Source organism: Lethenteron reissneri, unplaced genomic scaffold, assembly GCF_015708825.2.
Source record: "Lethenteron reissneri isolate LAM-NWPU_2019-01 unplaced genomic scaffold, ASM1570882v1 scaffold_1512, whole genome shotgun sequence".
NCBI classification, from domain to species: domain Eukaryota; kingdom Metazoa; phylum Chordata; class Hyperoartia; order Petromyzontiformes; family Petromyzontidae; genus Lethenteron; species Lethenteron reissneri.
Window position 1 is genome coordinate 112,565 of NW_026891237.1, and position 14,676 is coordinate 127,240.

At 45.5% G+C, this 14,676-nt stretch overlaps 1 protein-coding gene and 1 long non-coding RNA gene across 4 annotated transcripts; one reads left to right on the forward strand and one right to left on the reverse strand.

Annotated features, from left to right (window-relative positions):
- Window positions 1-1,818: 1,818 nt before the first annotated feature.
- Window positions 1,819-14,043, forward strand: LOC133362518 (E3 ubiquitin-protein ligase COP1-like). Its single transcript, XM_061581466.1, has 9 exons — window positions 1,819-1,831; window positions 1,862-1,993; window positions 6,331-6,390; window positions 6,618-6,715; window positions 8,085-8,146; window positions 9,302-9,421; window positions 10,422-10,571; window positions 11,199-11,312; window positions 12,851-14,043. The coding sequence occupies exons 1-9, from the start codon at window positions 1,827-1,829 to the stop codon at window positions 13,010-13,012; spliced, it is 903 nt and encodes a 300-aa protein (XP_061437450.1). The 5' UTR covers window positions 1,819-1,826; the 3' UTR covers window positions 13,013-14,043.
- Window positions 11,357-14,251, reverse strand: LOC133362519 (uncharacterized). 3 transcript variants are annotated; one of them, XR_009757506.1, is made up of 4 exons: window positions 14,055-14,251; window positions 12,957-13,001; window positions 11,810-12,002; window positions 11,357-11,494 (listed from the first exon to the last, which is right to left on the reverse strand). It is a non-coding gene; the product is annotated as an uncharacterized LOC133362519 (long non-coding RNA). The 3 variants fall into 3 exon arrangements; XR_009757505.1 differs by lacking the exon at window positions 14,055-14,251 and having other exon boundaries at window positions 12,957-13,032; XR_009757507.1 differs by lacking the exons at window positions 12,957-13,001; window positions 14,055-14,251 and adding an exon at window positions 12,176-12,740.
- Between the last annotated feature and the right edge of the window lie 425 nt (window positions 14,252-14,676).

Here is a 14,676-nt window from a genome sequence, read left to right on the forward strand (position 1 = left end):
TGGTGGTGATGGTGGTGATGATGGTGATGATGGTGGTGGTGGTGGTGGTGATGATGGTGATGATGGTGATGATGATGGTGGTGGTGATGGTGGTGTTGTTGATGTTGTTGATGATGTCGTTAATGTTGTTGATGTTGTTGATGATGTTGATGATGTTGTTGTTGGTGGTGATGATGGTGGTGATGATGGTGGTGATGATGGTGGTGATGGTGATGTTGATGATGTTGATGGTGATGATGTTGTTGATGATGATGATGTTGATGATGATGTTGTTGATGATGATAATGTTGATGATGATAATGTTGTTGATGATGATGTTGTTGATGATGTAGTTAATGTTGTTGATGATGTTGTTGTTGATGTTGTTGTTGGTGGTGATCACCCACGATGCGCCCCGCGTGTTCACGCCGTTTGAACTGAGCTGCTCACCGAGTCGCGTCGTGCAAAGGGCGCCAAATTGTGGGGGAGGGGATTTTTTTCCCTCTTCCTGTCAACGGGGGTATTATTTATTTATTTGTTAATTTATTTTTTTGTATTTTATTATATTTTACTAGCATAAGTACCCGGCGTTGCCCGGGTGAAAAATATATTTCTTAATAACCTTACATATATACACAGATGGGCTGCTACCCCCCCCCGCGCTACAATAATACTGTCTAATCGCTATAATTTTATTATCTACCGACCCTATAATAGTAATTGCACACATTGGGGTGAGGGGGGAGTGAAGAGGACGTGAAACTTTGATGAATTTACCTCAGAGTCGCGTGTTAATGCGCATATTTTTAACGGGAATTAAAAATGGCGTCCACCCCGCGGCGAATGCGTCGCTACCCGTTGCCAGGGGCAACCGTCGTGGAAAACCAAACGGACCAATCGCGTCTCGCAAATCCCTCACATTTCGGCCAATGAAACTGCGTATGGTCCGGCGACACACACACAGACACACACACAGACACACACAGACACACACACAGACACACACACAGACAGACAGATTTGCGATTTTATATATATAGATTTATTTTCTTCTTCTTGGTTCTTTCGGTAAAGTCACGTAGAAGGTAAATAATAAAATAATAAAAATGGGTGCGTGGGGGGGGGGTAGTGGGGGGGTGATATTGGGTGGTGATGATGAAGGTTGATCCATAGACAGACTCACAACACAGAGACCCATAGACTACAATGTTATCTCAATAGGAATCGATTCAAACCGCTCACCGTTTCTATCACAATCGATTCGCATGGTATCCCAATAGGAATCGATTCTATCCGCTCTAATCACTAGCTACATCGATTCCTACGTTATCCTAATGTGAATCCATTTCATTAGAACAAATCACCATAATCGATTCCCACGTAATCGAAAATGTATTCGATTCCATCTTGCACTCACCACCACTGTCAATTCCAATGCAGTCCCACTAGGGATCGATTCCATCGGCTCCATTTTTGACCACAATCGATTCACTTGTTATCCCAATAGGAATCGATCCGAGTTTATTATTTGACCTTGAATCGATTTTCTCTGCACGTGACTTCGGCTGTCGCGTGGTGTGAGTGGGGAGTGGTGGTCCAGTGGTTAGCGCACTGTGTGTGAATGAGTGGTGGTGCAGTGGTTAGCGCACCGTGTGTGAGTGAGTGGTGGTGCAGTGGTTAGCGCACTGTGTGTGTGTGGGGGAGATCCGGGCCAGGGCCCCGTGGTGTCGACGTTTCTCTATTTTCTCCTTCACGACGTTTGAACGACAACAACAAACAACGTGTCACTGTCGTCGTCGTCATCATCACCAGCGTCTCGCGTGCCTCTCTCACAGACTCCCCCGGCGATGTCGGCCGCGTCTGTGCCGAGCCCCGGCGCCTTGGCCTGCTCTTGGGCCGAAGCCTCGGGCTCGCCTAGCGGGGCTGCCGGGAGAGGCGCGCCTCGAGGCGGCCAGCGCAGTAGGCCGCAGGCGCCCTCCCCCCGCGTGCTCGTCGAGGAGAGCGACTGGGCGTGGTGGGTTCAGTGCGCGGCTGTTGGTCCCCACGTGACCACGCCGCTCGCCGCCGCCGCCGCGTGTTGGGGACCACTTAGTCGGGGGGGGGGGCTGGTTCAGGTTTCACTGATTTAAGTGTAGTGTGTAGTGTAGTGTATAGTGTAGTGCAGTGTGTAGTAGTGTATAGTGTAGTGTATAGTAGTGTGTAGTGTAGTGTGTAGTGTAGTGTATAGTGTAGTGTGTAGTGCAGTGTGTAGTAGTGTATAGTGTAGTGTATAGTGTAGTGTGTAGTAGAGTGTAGTGTATAGTGTAGTGTATAGTGTAGTGTATAGTAGTGTAGTGTATAGTAGTGTAGTGTAGTATAATAGTACAGTGCTAGTGTATAGAGTAGTGTATAGTGTAGTGTGTAGTGTATATAGTAGTGTATAGTGTAGTGTATAGTAGTGTATAGTGTAGTGTATAGTGTAGTATATAGTAGTGTAGTGTGTAGTAGTGTATAGTGTAGTGTAGTATAATAGTACAGCACTAGTGTATAGTGTAGTGTATAGTGTGTAGTGTAGTGTATAGTATAGTGTATAGTAGTGTAGTGTATAGTGTAGTGTATAGTATAGTGTATAGTAGTGTAGTGTATAGTGTAGTATACTTGTACAGCACTAGTGTATAGTGTAGTGTATAGTGTAGTGTATAGTATAGTGTATAGTAGTATAGTGTATAGTGTAGTATACTAGTACAGCACTAGTGTATAGTGTAGTGTATAGTGTATAGTGTAGTGTCGTGTATAGTAGTGTAGTGTATAGTGTACTAGTTCAGCACTAACCGGTGTGTTGGAGAGCCAAGCCACAACATTTACAATCGGAGTACGACGTTTCTCCAGTAGTTGCAACTGGCTTCATCAGGCGACAAGCCGGATTTGTGTGGGGAAATGCTGTTTCGTTTGTGTTAAATTTACCAAATCCGTTTTAATAATGATTTTGCGTGTGCCAGGAAATGAGAGTACCTGAAAAAAAAGCTAAGGTTTTTTAAAATCCTTTATATTAAGTTCACTTGCTTGCGCGCTTACGACCGTGCAAATCTTTCGGTCGTTTTTTAACCCACTTCCCGTGATCTAATCGAGCTGACATTTTGCACACAGACTCGTTGTGCGTGACAATTTATTTTCGTGAAAAATTTTTTGCAAAATTTTACACTTTTTAGGTAATTTTTTTAAATATTAAATTACCAATTGCTTAATGGTGGCAGGCAATCATCTGACCCATAGGTGGCAGCCATCTCAAGCCAGAGGACGAGAGGACGCTAGCCGCCCGTTTCAAAGACCAATGTGGGCTGGGTTGTGGCGCATTGAACACGCATATAAAGGATTTATAGTGAAAAACTTAGTTTTTACGGGTTAATTTTTTTAAATTCCCATTGTGATAAACACGAAATAGCCTGTGAAGTTAGGCCTAACCTCCTCCCCCCTCCCTACAATCGCTGTTGGCCCACACGCACACACACACACTGCAGTGAGCAGGCAAGTGATTGCCAGAGGTGACTCGCGTATGTGACTTACTAATGCGTCCGGACACAGACGAGAGACGCACACATGCAGACTAAACGCGGCCACGCACAGCCACAAAGACCACACACACACCATGCAGATTACACGCAGACACGCAGAGATTACACGGACGCGTAAAGACAAGATACAAAACACGTACTCGCAGACTAAATTAGACACGCACACCCACACACAAATACATGACCACACAATTTGTATGTGCACATGTGTTTGAAATAGTGTAGTGTATAGTGTAGTGTATAGTATTGTATAGTGTAGTGTATAGTGTAGTGTGTAGTAGTGTATAGTGTAGTGTATAATGTAGTGTATAGTGTAGTGTATAGTATTGTATAGTGTAGTGTATAGTGTAGTGTATAGTGTAGTGTGTAGTAGTGTATAGTGTAGTGTGTAGTAGTAGTGTATAGTATAGTGTATAGTGTAGTGTATAGTAGTGTATAGTGTAGTGTATAGTGTAGTATAGTGTAGTGTATAGTAGTGTATAGTGTAGTGTATAGTGTAGTGTATAGTATTGTATAGTGTAGTGTATAGTGTAGTGTATAGTAGTGTATAGTGTAGTGTATAGTAGTGTATAGTGTAGTGTATAGTAGTGTATAGTGTAGTGTATAGTGTATAGTATAGTATACTAGTGTAGGGCTGTTACAGAGGGTCTGTTTGTGTAGGGCTGTTTACATAGGGGCTAATGGAAAACAGACACAGTGGGCGGGGTCTCCGTGAGCACACGGGGTGGTGCCCGCAACGACGTCCGTACTGGACGGCGTGAGGGGGGTTTCGATCCTCTAACGGGGTATAAAAAGGGTTGAGCCAGAGAGCTCGGGGCTCAGTCTTAGAGTAGTTAAGAGAAGAGAGAAGACCAGCCAGATAGGCCCTGGACTCCCCCTGGGACGCCGCCCTTGTAAGGGCAGTGCAGGCTGGAGCCAGTGGCGTGGTCCCGGAACCAGAGTCAGATCTCTGGGATTCCGGGTACCGTAGCCCGACTAACCAGTGTCGGGCCAGACAGCCTCCCCTAGCCCGTTAGCGGAGGACTCAGCTAGGAAGGCTAGCTAGGGGTGAATTCCCAGTTGTACGGGTGAGGGGGCCGATACATCCCTCTAGTACTGTAAGCCCTTTGTGTAAATAAATACGTGTGCCTTACCCCGTTGTCCACGCGTCTTCAACAACACTTCACTAGTACAGCACTAGTGTAGTGTAGTGTAGTGTAGTGTATAGTGTAGTGTCTAGTGTAGTGTCTAGTAGTGTATAGTGTAGTGGGTGGGGAGCGGTGGCGCAGCTGTTAGTGCAACGCTGCGCTACGAACCTGGCGACCCGAGTTCAATTCCCGGATTGCGGCCAACACCAGTGACGATTATTTGAACCAATCCTGGGCCTCCCCTAGGTCGACTCGGCCTTAAATGAGCACCTGGTGCAGTGTGTAAACATCGCCACTGGAGAGACAAAGGCGGCCGGGCGTGGTGTTGGCCACCCACCCCCTCGTGTGCCGTGCCGGCCTTCATAGGTGCTCGCAAACAGCACTTGCCCCTACAGTCTGTACTGGCTATACGGGGGATATTTGTCTTTGTGTGTGTGTGTGTGTGCACACACACACACAAAACAAGATGCGTCTCCCACCATAGCCCTCTTTAGTTTGTTGGGGAAAGTGCTGTTTGGGAACATCTATGAAGGCTGGTTGGGATGTAAGAGTTCTATGGATTGGATCACCTGAATGAGAAGAGTAGTGCGTTGATATTGAGATGTGGTTCCATTATGTTTCATACTAATCTAAACATATATTTTCTTTAAGCGTTATGGATGAAGGCAGGGAATTACTTTAAATGATTGGCAGCGACTACATGTAATGATTGATGTTGGCAAACGTGGCGTCAGTTATATCAACAAATGTACATCAGCATTGGGAGCTGAAATTACCATGACATTGTGATGCAAATGTAATGGGTTCCGGAGACCCTTGTAGAGGTAACTTCTTTATTACAATCCAATACTCCAACAGTCCTGATACTCTGTTACAGCCTAGGTACACAGCCTAGGTACACAGCCTAGATACACAGCCTAGGTACACAGCCTAGATACACTACTCTGGCTACATTCTGGAACTCGCCCTCACAGTTCCAGAGTCCCACCACTGGCCCTCACAGCGTCCCAGGGTCCTAAGCCGGGTGGCCGGCGGGTCTTGAGCTACAACTGGCCCCAATCGTCCAGGGAGCTGCCCTTTTATGCCTCGTCCCCAACGAGGGGTGGGGTTGTGTGCGCCCCCAGGTATCCCACAGAGCACACAGCCCCCCTGTTGGTGGCGCCAAGGGGCTTAACTGTCTGGGGTGCCTGGGATCCTAGCGCCTGGTGCCAAGGGGCTTAAGTGTCTGGGGTGCCTGGGATCCTAGTGCCTGGCGCCAAGGGGCTTAAGCATCTGGGGTGCCTGGGATCCTAGCGCCTGTTGCCAAGGGGCTTAAGCGTCTGGGGTGCCTGGGATCCTAGTGCCTGGCGCCAAGGGGCTTAAGCGTCTGGGGTGCCTGGGATCCCAGCGCCTGGTGCCAAGGGGTTTAAGTGTCTGGGGTGCCTGGGATCCTAGCGCCTGGCGCCAAGGGGCTTAAGTGTCTGGGGTGTCTGGGATCCTAGTGCCTGGCGCCAAGGGGCTTAACTGTCTGGGGTGCCTGGGATCCTAGCGCCTGGCGCCAAGGGCTTATCTGCCTAGGGTTCCAGAGCCCCCAGCAGCCCCTCCCCTCTTATGTCACGACACAAGGGCTGTGTTGGAAACTCTTCCTTCGTTGCCAATGTCTGCTTGTCTCCCTTGTGCTGTTGCATGTTCAGCCCCATCTGTTTGGACACGATAGAAGAGCCGTACATGACCAAGTGTGGCCACAGCTTCTGGTATGTGCGTGTCTGCTCGGAGGAGAAGTGCTTCTGTTCCGTCTTGCAAAACACTCGCAGACCAAGTTCCTCGCAACCCAAGGTTTTACTGTACTTTGTGGTTGCATTCCATTTCTTTCCACCGTCCGGCGAATGCGCGACTATATTCGGTGATTGGTAAATTTTCCAATGATGCTGATAACGGTGATTGCCAATTTACTCGCCGTTGCATTTTGTCTGCGTTTCAGTTGCAAATGCATCCGTCGGAGTCTGGAGGAGAACAATAGCTGCCCAAAGTGCAGTTCCGCCATTAAGAATTCAAAGCAGATATATCCAAACTTCCTCTGTGAGTTGTTTTTTACTAATTTTCCATCCACCTGCATTTTTCGCAAATTTTGTTTCACGGCAATGCAACACAGGCCTTCAACGATTGATGCTCTGCAAACCTCCTGGCTACCATCAAAGGTTTGTTCAAGTTCAAGTTTCATGTATTAGGTGTAGCCATGTGAGCCATTCGGCTCTTGAATCGGGTGCAACTGCAACAAACAAAAAACAAAAACATGAACAAGAAAACATCTTAAAGTGAATATGTGACTGAGTACAAACAGAAAATCCAAGAAAAGACAGCAAAATATTGCAGAAAAAACACCGTACACCAACGCTGTGTGCAAAAATCCCAGTGGGGATGCAAGTCAAACAACAACAACAACAACCACAAGACAGCTTAGATTAAGGCCATCAGTCTAACTCTGTACTACAACAACACAAACATGGCTAAACCAATACACTTTTCGAAATCACCAAAATAAAGCCATGAAAGCAATGAAAAAGCAATCATAGGAACTGTGACGGAATTTTACACGAAGCCATCCAGATATACAAACACAGACGTAACTTCAACTAATAAAAGTAAAATAAAAATAAAATAAAAATCTTTTATTTTTATTTAACTTTTATTAATTTTAATTTTTTACCTACGTGACTTTACCGAAAAAACCTAAGAATATGAATCCTTGCAGTCACGAAAGCTTCAAATCTAGAATAACTTCAACTGTGATGATGGGTACAAACTGAGTAATAATGGGAAAGATGTTATTAACCATGCAAAAAAGATTTAACGACACATATTTGGACCATCTTATTTAACAGGTACTATTCTACTTTACCGAGCGTTGACATCCCGAGCGTTTAACAGTACTCTCCTTTTTAAATCCTTTATATTAAGTTCGCTTGCTTGCTTGCTTGCGCGCTTACGACCGTGCAAATCTTTCGGTCGTTTTTTATTTAAATCCTTTATATTAAGTTTGCTTGCTTGCTTGCGCGCTTACGACCGTGCAAATCTTTCGGTCGTTTTTTAACCCACTTCCCGTGATCCAATCGAGCTGACATTTTGCACACAGACTCGTTGTGCGTGACAATTAATTTTAGTGAAAAAAATTTTACAAAATTTTACACTTTTTAGGAAAAAATTAATTATATTTAATTACCAATTGCTTAATGGTGGCAGGCAATCATCTGACCCATAGGTGGCAGCCATCTCAAGCCAGAGGACGAGAGGACTCTAGCCGCCACGCATATAAAGGATTTATAGTGAAAAACTTTGTTTTTACGGGTTAATTTTTTACCTACCTGACTTTACCTAAATAACCTAAGAGTATGATGCTCGCGTTGTTTAATATTTAACAGCTTTTTCCCCCACACGCGTCTTTTCGCAGTGAACGAGCTGGTCCTGAAGCAGCGTCAGCGGCTAGAGAATCGAATCGAGATGGAACAACCGGTGATTGGAGATGTGCAGGGAAAAACATCACTGGCACATTTTATAGTAATAGGTTTTTACCCTTTCAATTGGTACAAAAACTGTCACCTTTGTACCAGTTGAAAGGGTAAAAACCTATTACTAGATTTTGCCACTGGTAAAGGAGATGTCTCATAGTGTAAATGCTTACCCCGAGCTCTCAATACTCTGATAGTGCATTGTCTTTGAGTTGTACGCCTTTTGGCGTCATCTGGTCCAACACCAATGGAGACTGGGCTCTAAGAAAAGCTGTCTCGGGTGTGGACCAATCAACTTCAAGGACAGTGCATATCATCATCAGAGTTGTGTCTTTCTGTTTGCATTTTGACTGCTTGTGTTGTGGTTATTGCACACATGATGCCTTGTATAAAGGTGTCAGTTTTTGTACCAGTTGAAAGGGTAAAAACCTATCACTATATTTTGCCACTGCTAAAGGAGATGTGGCCAGATCGCTACTGAGAAAGAGGTATGTAGCTCAGTGGACCTTAGCTGGCCAAACTAAAATGTAACATTTTTGTTAAATAGTCCTCTACATGGCCCACGGTTGGAGGTTACTGGCCGAAGACGCGCCGTGCGCTACGGTCTGTCGGTGTCGCGTGGACAACGCAATGAACTTTGCTGAAAGTTCAAGTTCATTGATTAGGTGTAGCCCTGTGAGCCATTCGGCTCTTGAATCGGGTGCAACCGCAACAAACAACAAAAACATGAACAAGAAAACATCTTAAAGTGACTTTGTGACTAAGTGCAAACAGAAAATCCAAGAAAAGACGGCAAAATATTGTAGAAAAAACACCGTACACCGATCCCAGTGGGATGCAAGTCAAACAACAACAATAACCACCACCAGACAACTTAGATTAAGGCCATCAGTCTTTCTCTGTACTACAACAACACAAACATGGCCAAACCAGTAAACTTTTCGAAATCACCAAAATAAAGCAATGAAACAGTGATCACATAGGAACTGTGATGGAATTTTCACAATAAACGACAAACAACATGTACCACCAGAACCCTGCTGAGACGACTCCCGGCAAGTGCTTTTCGCACTTCACGGAGGTGACCGGCCACGTCTCTTGATCACCGTGTCACGTGACCCTTCCACCCTGCCGCCCCCCCCCCCCCTCTTCCTCACAGAGCGTCCATCAGCGGCAGACTATCCAGGAGTTGCTGGCGCTGGACCGAGATGGCTTGGAGCTGGCCGACGTGAACTGCATTCTGGAGCTGCTCACTCAGAAGAAGATGCAGCTGGAAGCGGTGAGTTGGCGTTGATTGTGACGGCGGCGTCAGGAGCAGTGCGGTGCCGCAGAGCTCGCTTGTCGAGAGGGCTTTCCCCCTTTTTTCTGGCAACAAAACTGATGAACACCATATGAGACTGGGCTCTAAAGAAAGCTGTCTCTGGTGTGGACCAATCAGTTTCAAGGACAACGCATAAATGATCAGAGTATTGTTTTTTTGTTTGCATTTGACTGCAAGTATTGTGGTTAATGTAAACATGATTCAATCTTAATTTTGGAGCTTTCGTGACTACAGGAATTATTCTTTGGTTCTTTCGGTTAAGTCATGTCTAAAGATAAAATAGTAAATTAAATAATTGCATATTACGACGCTTCGATTGCAACCAGGGGCGGTTTCTTCATTAGGGCGATTGGGCGACACACCACCAATCTCATTCAACCACAGAGTCACGCTAGCCGTCACTGTGCCTCTGGATATAGTCCAATCAGCGTCATGTCACGTTCTGTGGAGTACCGCCTCTTTTTGGGCGATTTCACTCCGGCTGAGAATCGCCCAGAGTATTCTTAGTCTTAAGCCTCACCTTACCATATTAATAAAAAAGTGTGCCTTTCCGGGCCCTTCCCCCCTCAACCATTATATATACGGTGTGGTATTTCTTGTGATCTCTCATTTACTTGATACGGCTGTCGTGGCTGTGACGGTTCCACCTGAAGACGGAGGCTTGTGTTGCTTCCGAAACGTCGTGATTTTTTATTTTATTTTGTTTTATTTACTTTTATTAATTTAATTTTTTTACCTACGTGACTTTACCGAAAAAACCTAAGAATATAGTATTCATCCAAGCTACCAAGATCTGGACCAGTTTTTACCTGCCGGGTCTTAGTCATCAGTCAGTCTTGTTCAATAAACCCCGCTGGGCTAAGCGCTGACGTCAGTTGTTTGCGATCAGCACGGCACTCCCACAAGCCTGCAGGCCTAACTGGGGGATCTCTGTTTGTGTGTCCGTGCGATCTGCAAGACTCCACCTTTGCTCGCACCGGTGACAGTGGCCAAGTCGCCTTACAAGGGCGGCATCCCCAAGCCCCTTGCCACGGGGGAGGTCGTGAAGAAAAAGCGAAAAGTTTTGCATCTGTCGGACTCTGAGGGCTCGGACAGCATGGATTTTACGGTGAGTAATGCGACTGCTTTGATTGAAATTCTTTGGACGACGCAATGGGACTCGATCCACTCTCGTAGGGACAAAGCGGCTCGCTTGAGCGCTAGGGATGATTGGGTCATGTGTGGATGTTCACGCTGGATAGAAGCATTCTCCTGATGTGCGGTGCGCTGTGAAACTCAGAGCTCGACCAACTGGAGGGAGAGTTTTTCCCAGATAATTAAATAATTGCTGTAATCTAATAAACTATGTCATTGTAATCTAAGCCATTCATTTGACAATAACATTAAACAAAAAAATTACAATTTAAAAACAAAAATCACTTCTGCAGTTTAATGCGAGTCTCCATCACCATCAATCAGATTCAAAGGGTCACTGGATGTGGGAAGGTGGAATAAACATCTTGACGAGCTTGGAGCATTTGTTCAATGAACGTAGGATGAATGTGCCAGAGACGGAGAGTGCTCAGAAAGCATGCCCGTGACCAAGGGACGGGTTTCTGAATTCCCAAAATAAAAAAAATGCAAATGTAGATTTGCTCGTACAGTGCACTCGTATTCCGGCAAGGCCAAATAAATGTTTTAAATTGCAGGATCTTTGCATGATTTTTTTCCATTGATATTCACGTTTATACGTTAGGTCGACGAAGAGCTGCTCGCAAGTGTGTCGGGCGTGATGCCGTCCAAGCGAACTGAACAGGCCAGGGCAGCAGGCAAGATGAGATCTGCCGTCGTTGTCACGAGTGTCAAGACGGTGAGTGCACCAGACTCGCAGTGCCGTTTGATCTCCCGGCGCGGCAGGTTAAACAATGCTAATGATGATGATGATGTCACGCACTTTTTTCTCTTACTCCAAAATATCATTGTTGCTCTTCAACAATCTTTCACGTGGTGAGCCGCTTCGTAGAGCTGCTCGCGCTTGTGGCCGGGACGCTTCTGTAAGAGAAGCTGATGGTTTAGTGGGCCTTGCCTGGTAAGATAAACATCTACTTCAAGGACGGTGCATACATTATCATAGTTGTGTTTTTTGTTTGCATTCCGACTGCAGGTATTGTGGTCAATGCAAACATGGCTCCTCGAAAAAAAGGTGTCAGTTTTGTTGCCAGATAAAAGGGTAAAAAAAACAATTAAGAAAAAAATGGTTTAGGTTTTTTTTGTTTATTTAAAAAAAAACCGTTTTACCTTCCCTACACTTTGCGCTCCTATTGTGTTTTTGTATTGTTTGTTGTTGTGAAATGTGAACGAGCTCACCTGGCATACAGGAGGTCTCCCCGTGGTCGCGTGGATTTTTCTCCAGGTTCTCCGATTTTCCCCTCCACGTTGACAAACACGCTCTCAGAGTGTTTGGCTGCTGTACATGTCCACGTGATAGGCCACTTGGTTGAGCTGTCATTTGTGGCCAGTACACTTCTGAACAAGAGCTATACAGCTCAGTGGGCCTCACCTGGTCAAATAAAAATACAAAGTGAATAGTTCTGGACATCTGTGAAAAACAGCTTCATATCTCATCGGATTCCTCCAGTATCAATACATCTTCTCATTGTCTATAAATGGGCGCACCGTTTCATTGCTCGCCTGCTTGTGTGTGCTGGGGTCAAGTTGCAGGTGTATTCCCACCATCCTCCAAGACGCCGTGTACAGCGGTCACCCTCTGTAGAACTCCCACCAGAGCTCCTTCTGCCTGCAGTGACGTGACTTCTTCTCTTTCCCACGTGTCTCGCTGCATTTCTTCTGGCGGTTGCTCTCATTCCCAGTCCACGTGTAGCGGCATCAATGCAGTCACCTGATTGGTCACCCCACCCGTTCAAGCCAACTGTTTTGACCAATCTGCAATGAGCCCACTGATGAACGTAGATCTCAGACACGACGCAGGGTTGAGTCGGTGGGAGACTGCCGGGGACTGCCAGGCTTGGCCTACGAGGTGGTCAGGAGATGGCAGTGTAGCCATGGATTCTTGACTCTATCAGTGTGGAGCTTTTGAGTGCTCCCCCCCCCCCCCTCTTATGTAAATGCTGTTTAATGTTTACAATAATATTGTGTTCGTGTCAGATGTTTTGAGCCCTCGTTTTCACGTTGACATTCTTGTTTTTGTGGCATTGAGACTTCATCGGCCACAATCATTCCACTTCCGGACGAAGACCTCCCCGCGCAATCGCCATCTCTCACGATCCACCGCAGGAGCCGTGCACCTCGTCACGAGAGACGAACACCAAGCCACGCTCACTTAAGCAGAAGGACCACTTTAGACTTCTGACGATGCCCAATTGTCTTCGATGTGTTCATTTGTTACAGGCGATTGAGATCTCAAGAAAAACCACGTTGACAGCAAAGATCAAACAAGGGAAGATGGTCTCTGCATCACCTTCCATCAAGCTTCCTGCAAAACGGCGACACTCACCCTTTGACTGGTTTGAGGGTCCAGATGTCGACACCACTTCTGAATCTGAGGATTAAAAGAGAATCGGAGTTTGTTTTGAGGGACGTTGTTTTACGTTCCATTGTTCTTGGCGAAATGGTAGCCAGGGTGGAGACTTTTAGCCACCGCAGTTCAAATGTTTTGGGTGTTCAGTTTTAAGTCGCTGCTTTTCATCAATTTTCAGAGAGGAGGTGGGGGGGTGGACACTTTCGCCGTTAACACTGGTCAACAACACAACGTGTTTTTCTGGCCTGGACTTTTGCAGCTGTTCTAGACTAATTTCAGGGTGCTGATTCCAAATCTGATCTCAAATTTGCTCAATCACATCTCATTTTTAAATCCTTTATATTAAGTTCGCTTGCTTGCTTAGGACCGTGCAATTCTTTCGGTCGTTTTTTAACCCACTTCCCGTGATCCAATCGAGCTGACATTTTGCACACAGACTCGTTGTGCGTGACAATTAATTTTAGGGAAAAAATTTTTACAAAATTTTACACTTTTTAGGGAAAAATTTAAATATTTAATTACCAATTGTTTAATGGTGGCAGACAATCATCTGACCCATAGGTGGCAGCCATCTCAAGCCAGAGGACGAGAGGACTCTAGCCGCCCCGATGCCACGCATATAAAGGATTTATAGTGAAAAACTTTGTTTTTACGGGTTAATTTTTTATGCTATCGGCATACCCCATTTTCATCGATTTTACCCGAAATTAACTCTGTCACTTATGATTGCAAGTTGTTGCGAGTCAGTGACTGCTTTAGTGTTAAAATATGGTGCTGTATTTTTAGGATAGTGTGTTTATAATATCATTTTATGTAGATATCCACATTTATTTAATATTTTTCTTCTGCAGTTTTTATTGAAAATGCAATCTTTGATATCTCAAAAACATTTTTATTGCATTTTGATTGTAAAGTGAACGTTCATTGTTTCTGTTCGTTGCGTGTACGCTCAAAATTAAAGCGCTTAAAATCGCAAGCAATTCCGTGCTTTTTTTGTATTCAACGTAAGGAAATACACTCGGAAAGGTTGTGAGTTTGCGAAACCCGTCGCGGGTACCAACTCAGCCCCTTCACCCATTGTGAACATCATCGCCACTGTCGGAGGTCAATCGTGGTTCCGTCCTAATAGCTGCAGAAAGCCGAAGAGTCTTCGCCAACATTGTCAACGCGCGTCCGGAATCTTCTACAGGTGCAGGTCTCCAGAGGCCGGAGGCAGCACGTTCTCCTGTGGTGCTGTTGTTGCAAAGTCTCAGAAGTGTTCACTTGTTTTTGAAGCACTCCCCACCCCCCCCCTGTATTCACAACAGCATAAGAGAGACGGGGGAGGATGACTGTGCGTGTACATGCACGCTATTGAGTGGCAAACTTTCACGCGACTGGCAAAAAACCAGGACTTGCCAAGTCACGTTTCTGCGAAGAGTTGGAGATATCCCACGGGAGCCGACCTCCATAAGAGGATGATCTTGGGGGGGGGAAACCAGTACGGGTGGCAAACTCGCGTCGTAAAGAATTACAAATGATAACCGTGGCAATCTAGTGATATCAATTTAATGAAATGAAATGCATCAATGCAGGGATATTACATCAACGCAAGGACAGGTGGCAACCTCGCGTCTTAAAACAAAAATACTGTAAAAATCACTCGTTTTGAAAATATAGTGGCGTCACTTAAATGAAATTCGATATGACGTCAGCG

Excerpts from the sequence above, each read along its gene's own strand:
- LOC133362518 (XM_061581466.1), top strand. Across the intron at positions 8,147-9,301 it reads GAATCGAGATGGAACAACCG|AGCGTCCATCAGCGGCAGAC; the intron begins GTGATTGGAGAT and ends TCTTCCTCACAG. Across the intron at positions 9,422-10,421 it reads AGAAGATGCAGCTGGAAGCG|ACTCCACCTTTGCTCGCACC; the intron begins GTGAGTTGGCGT and ends GCGATCTGCAAG.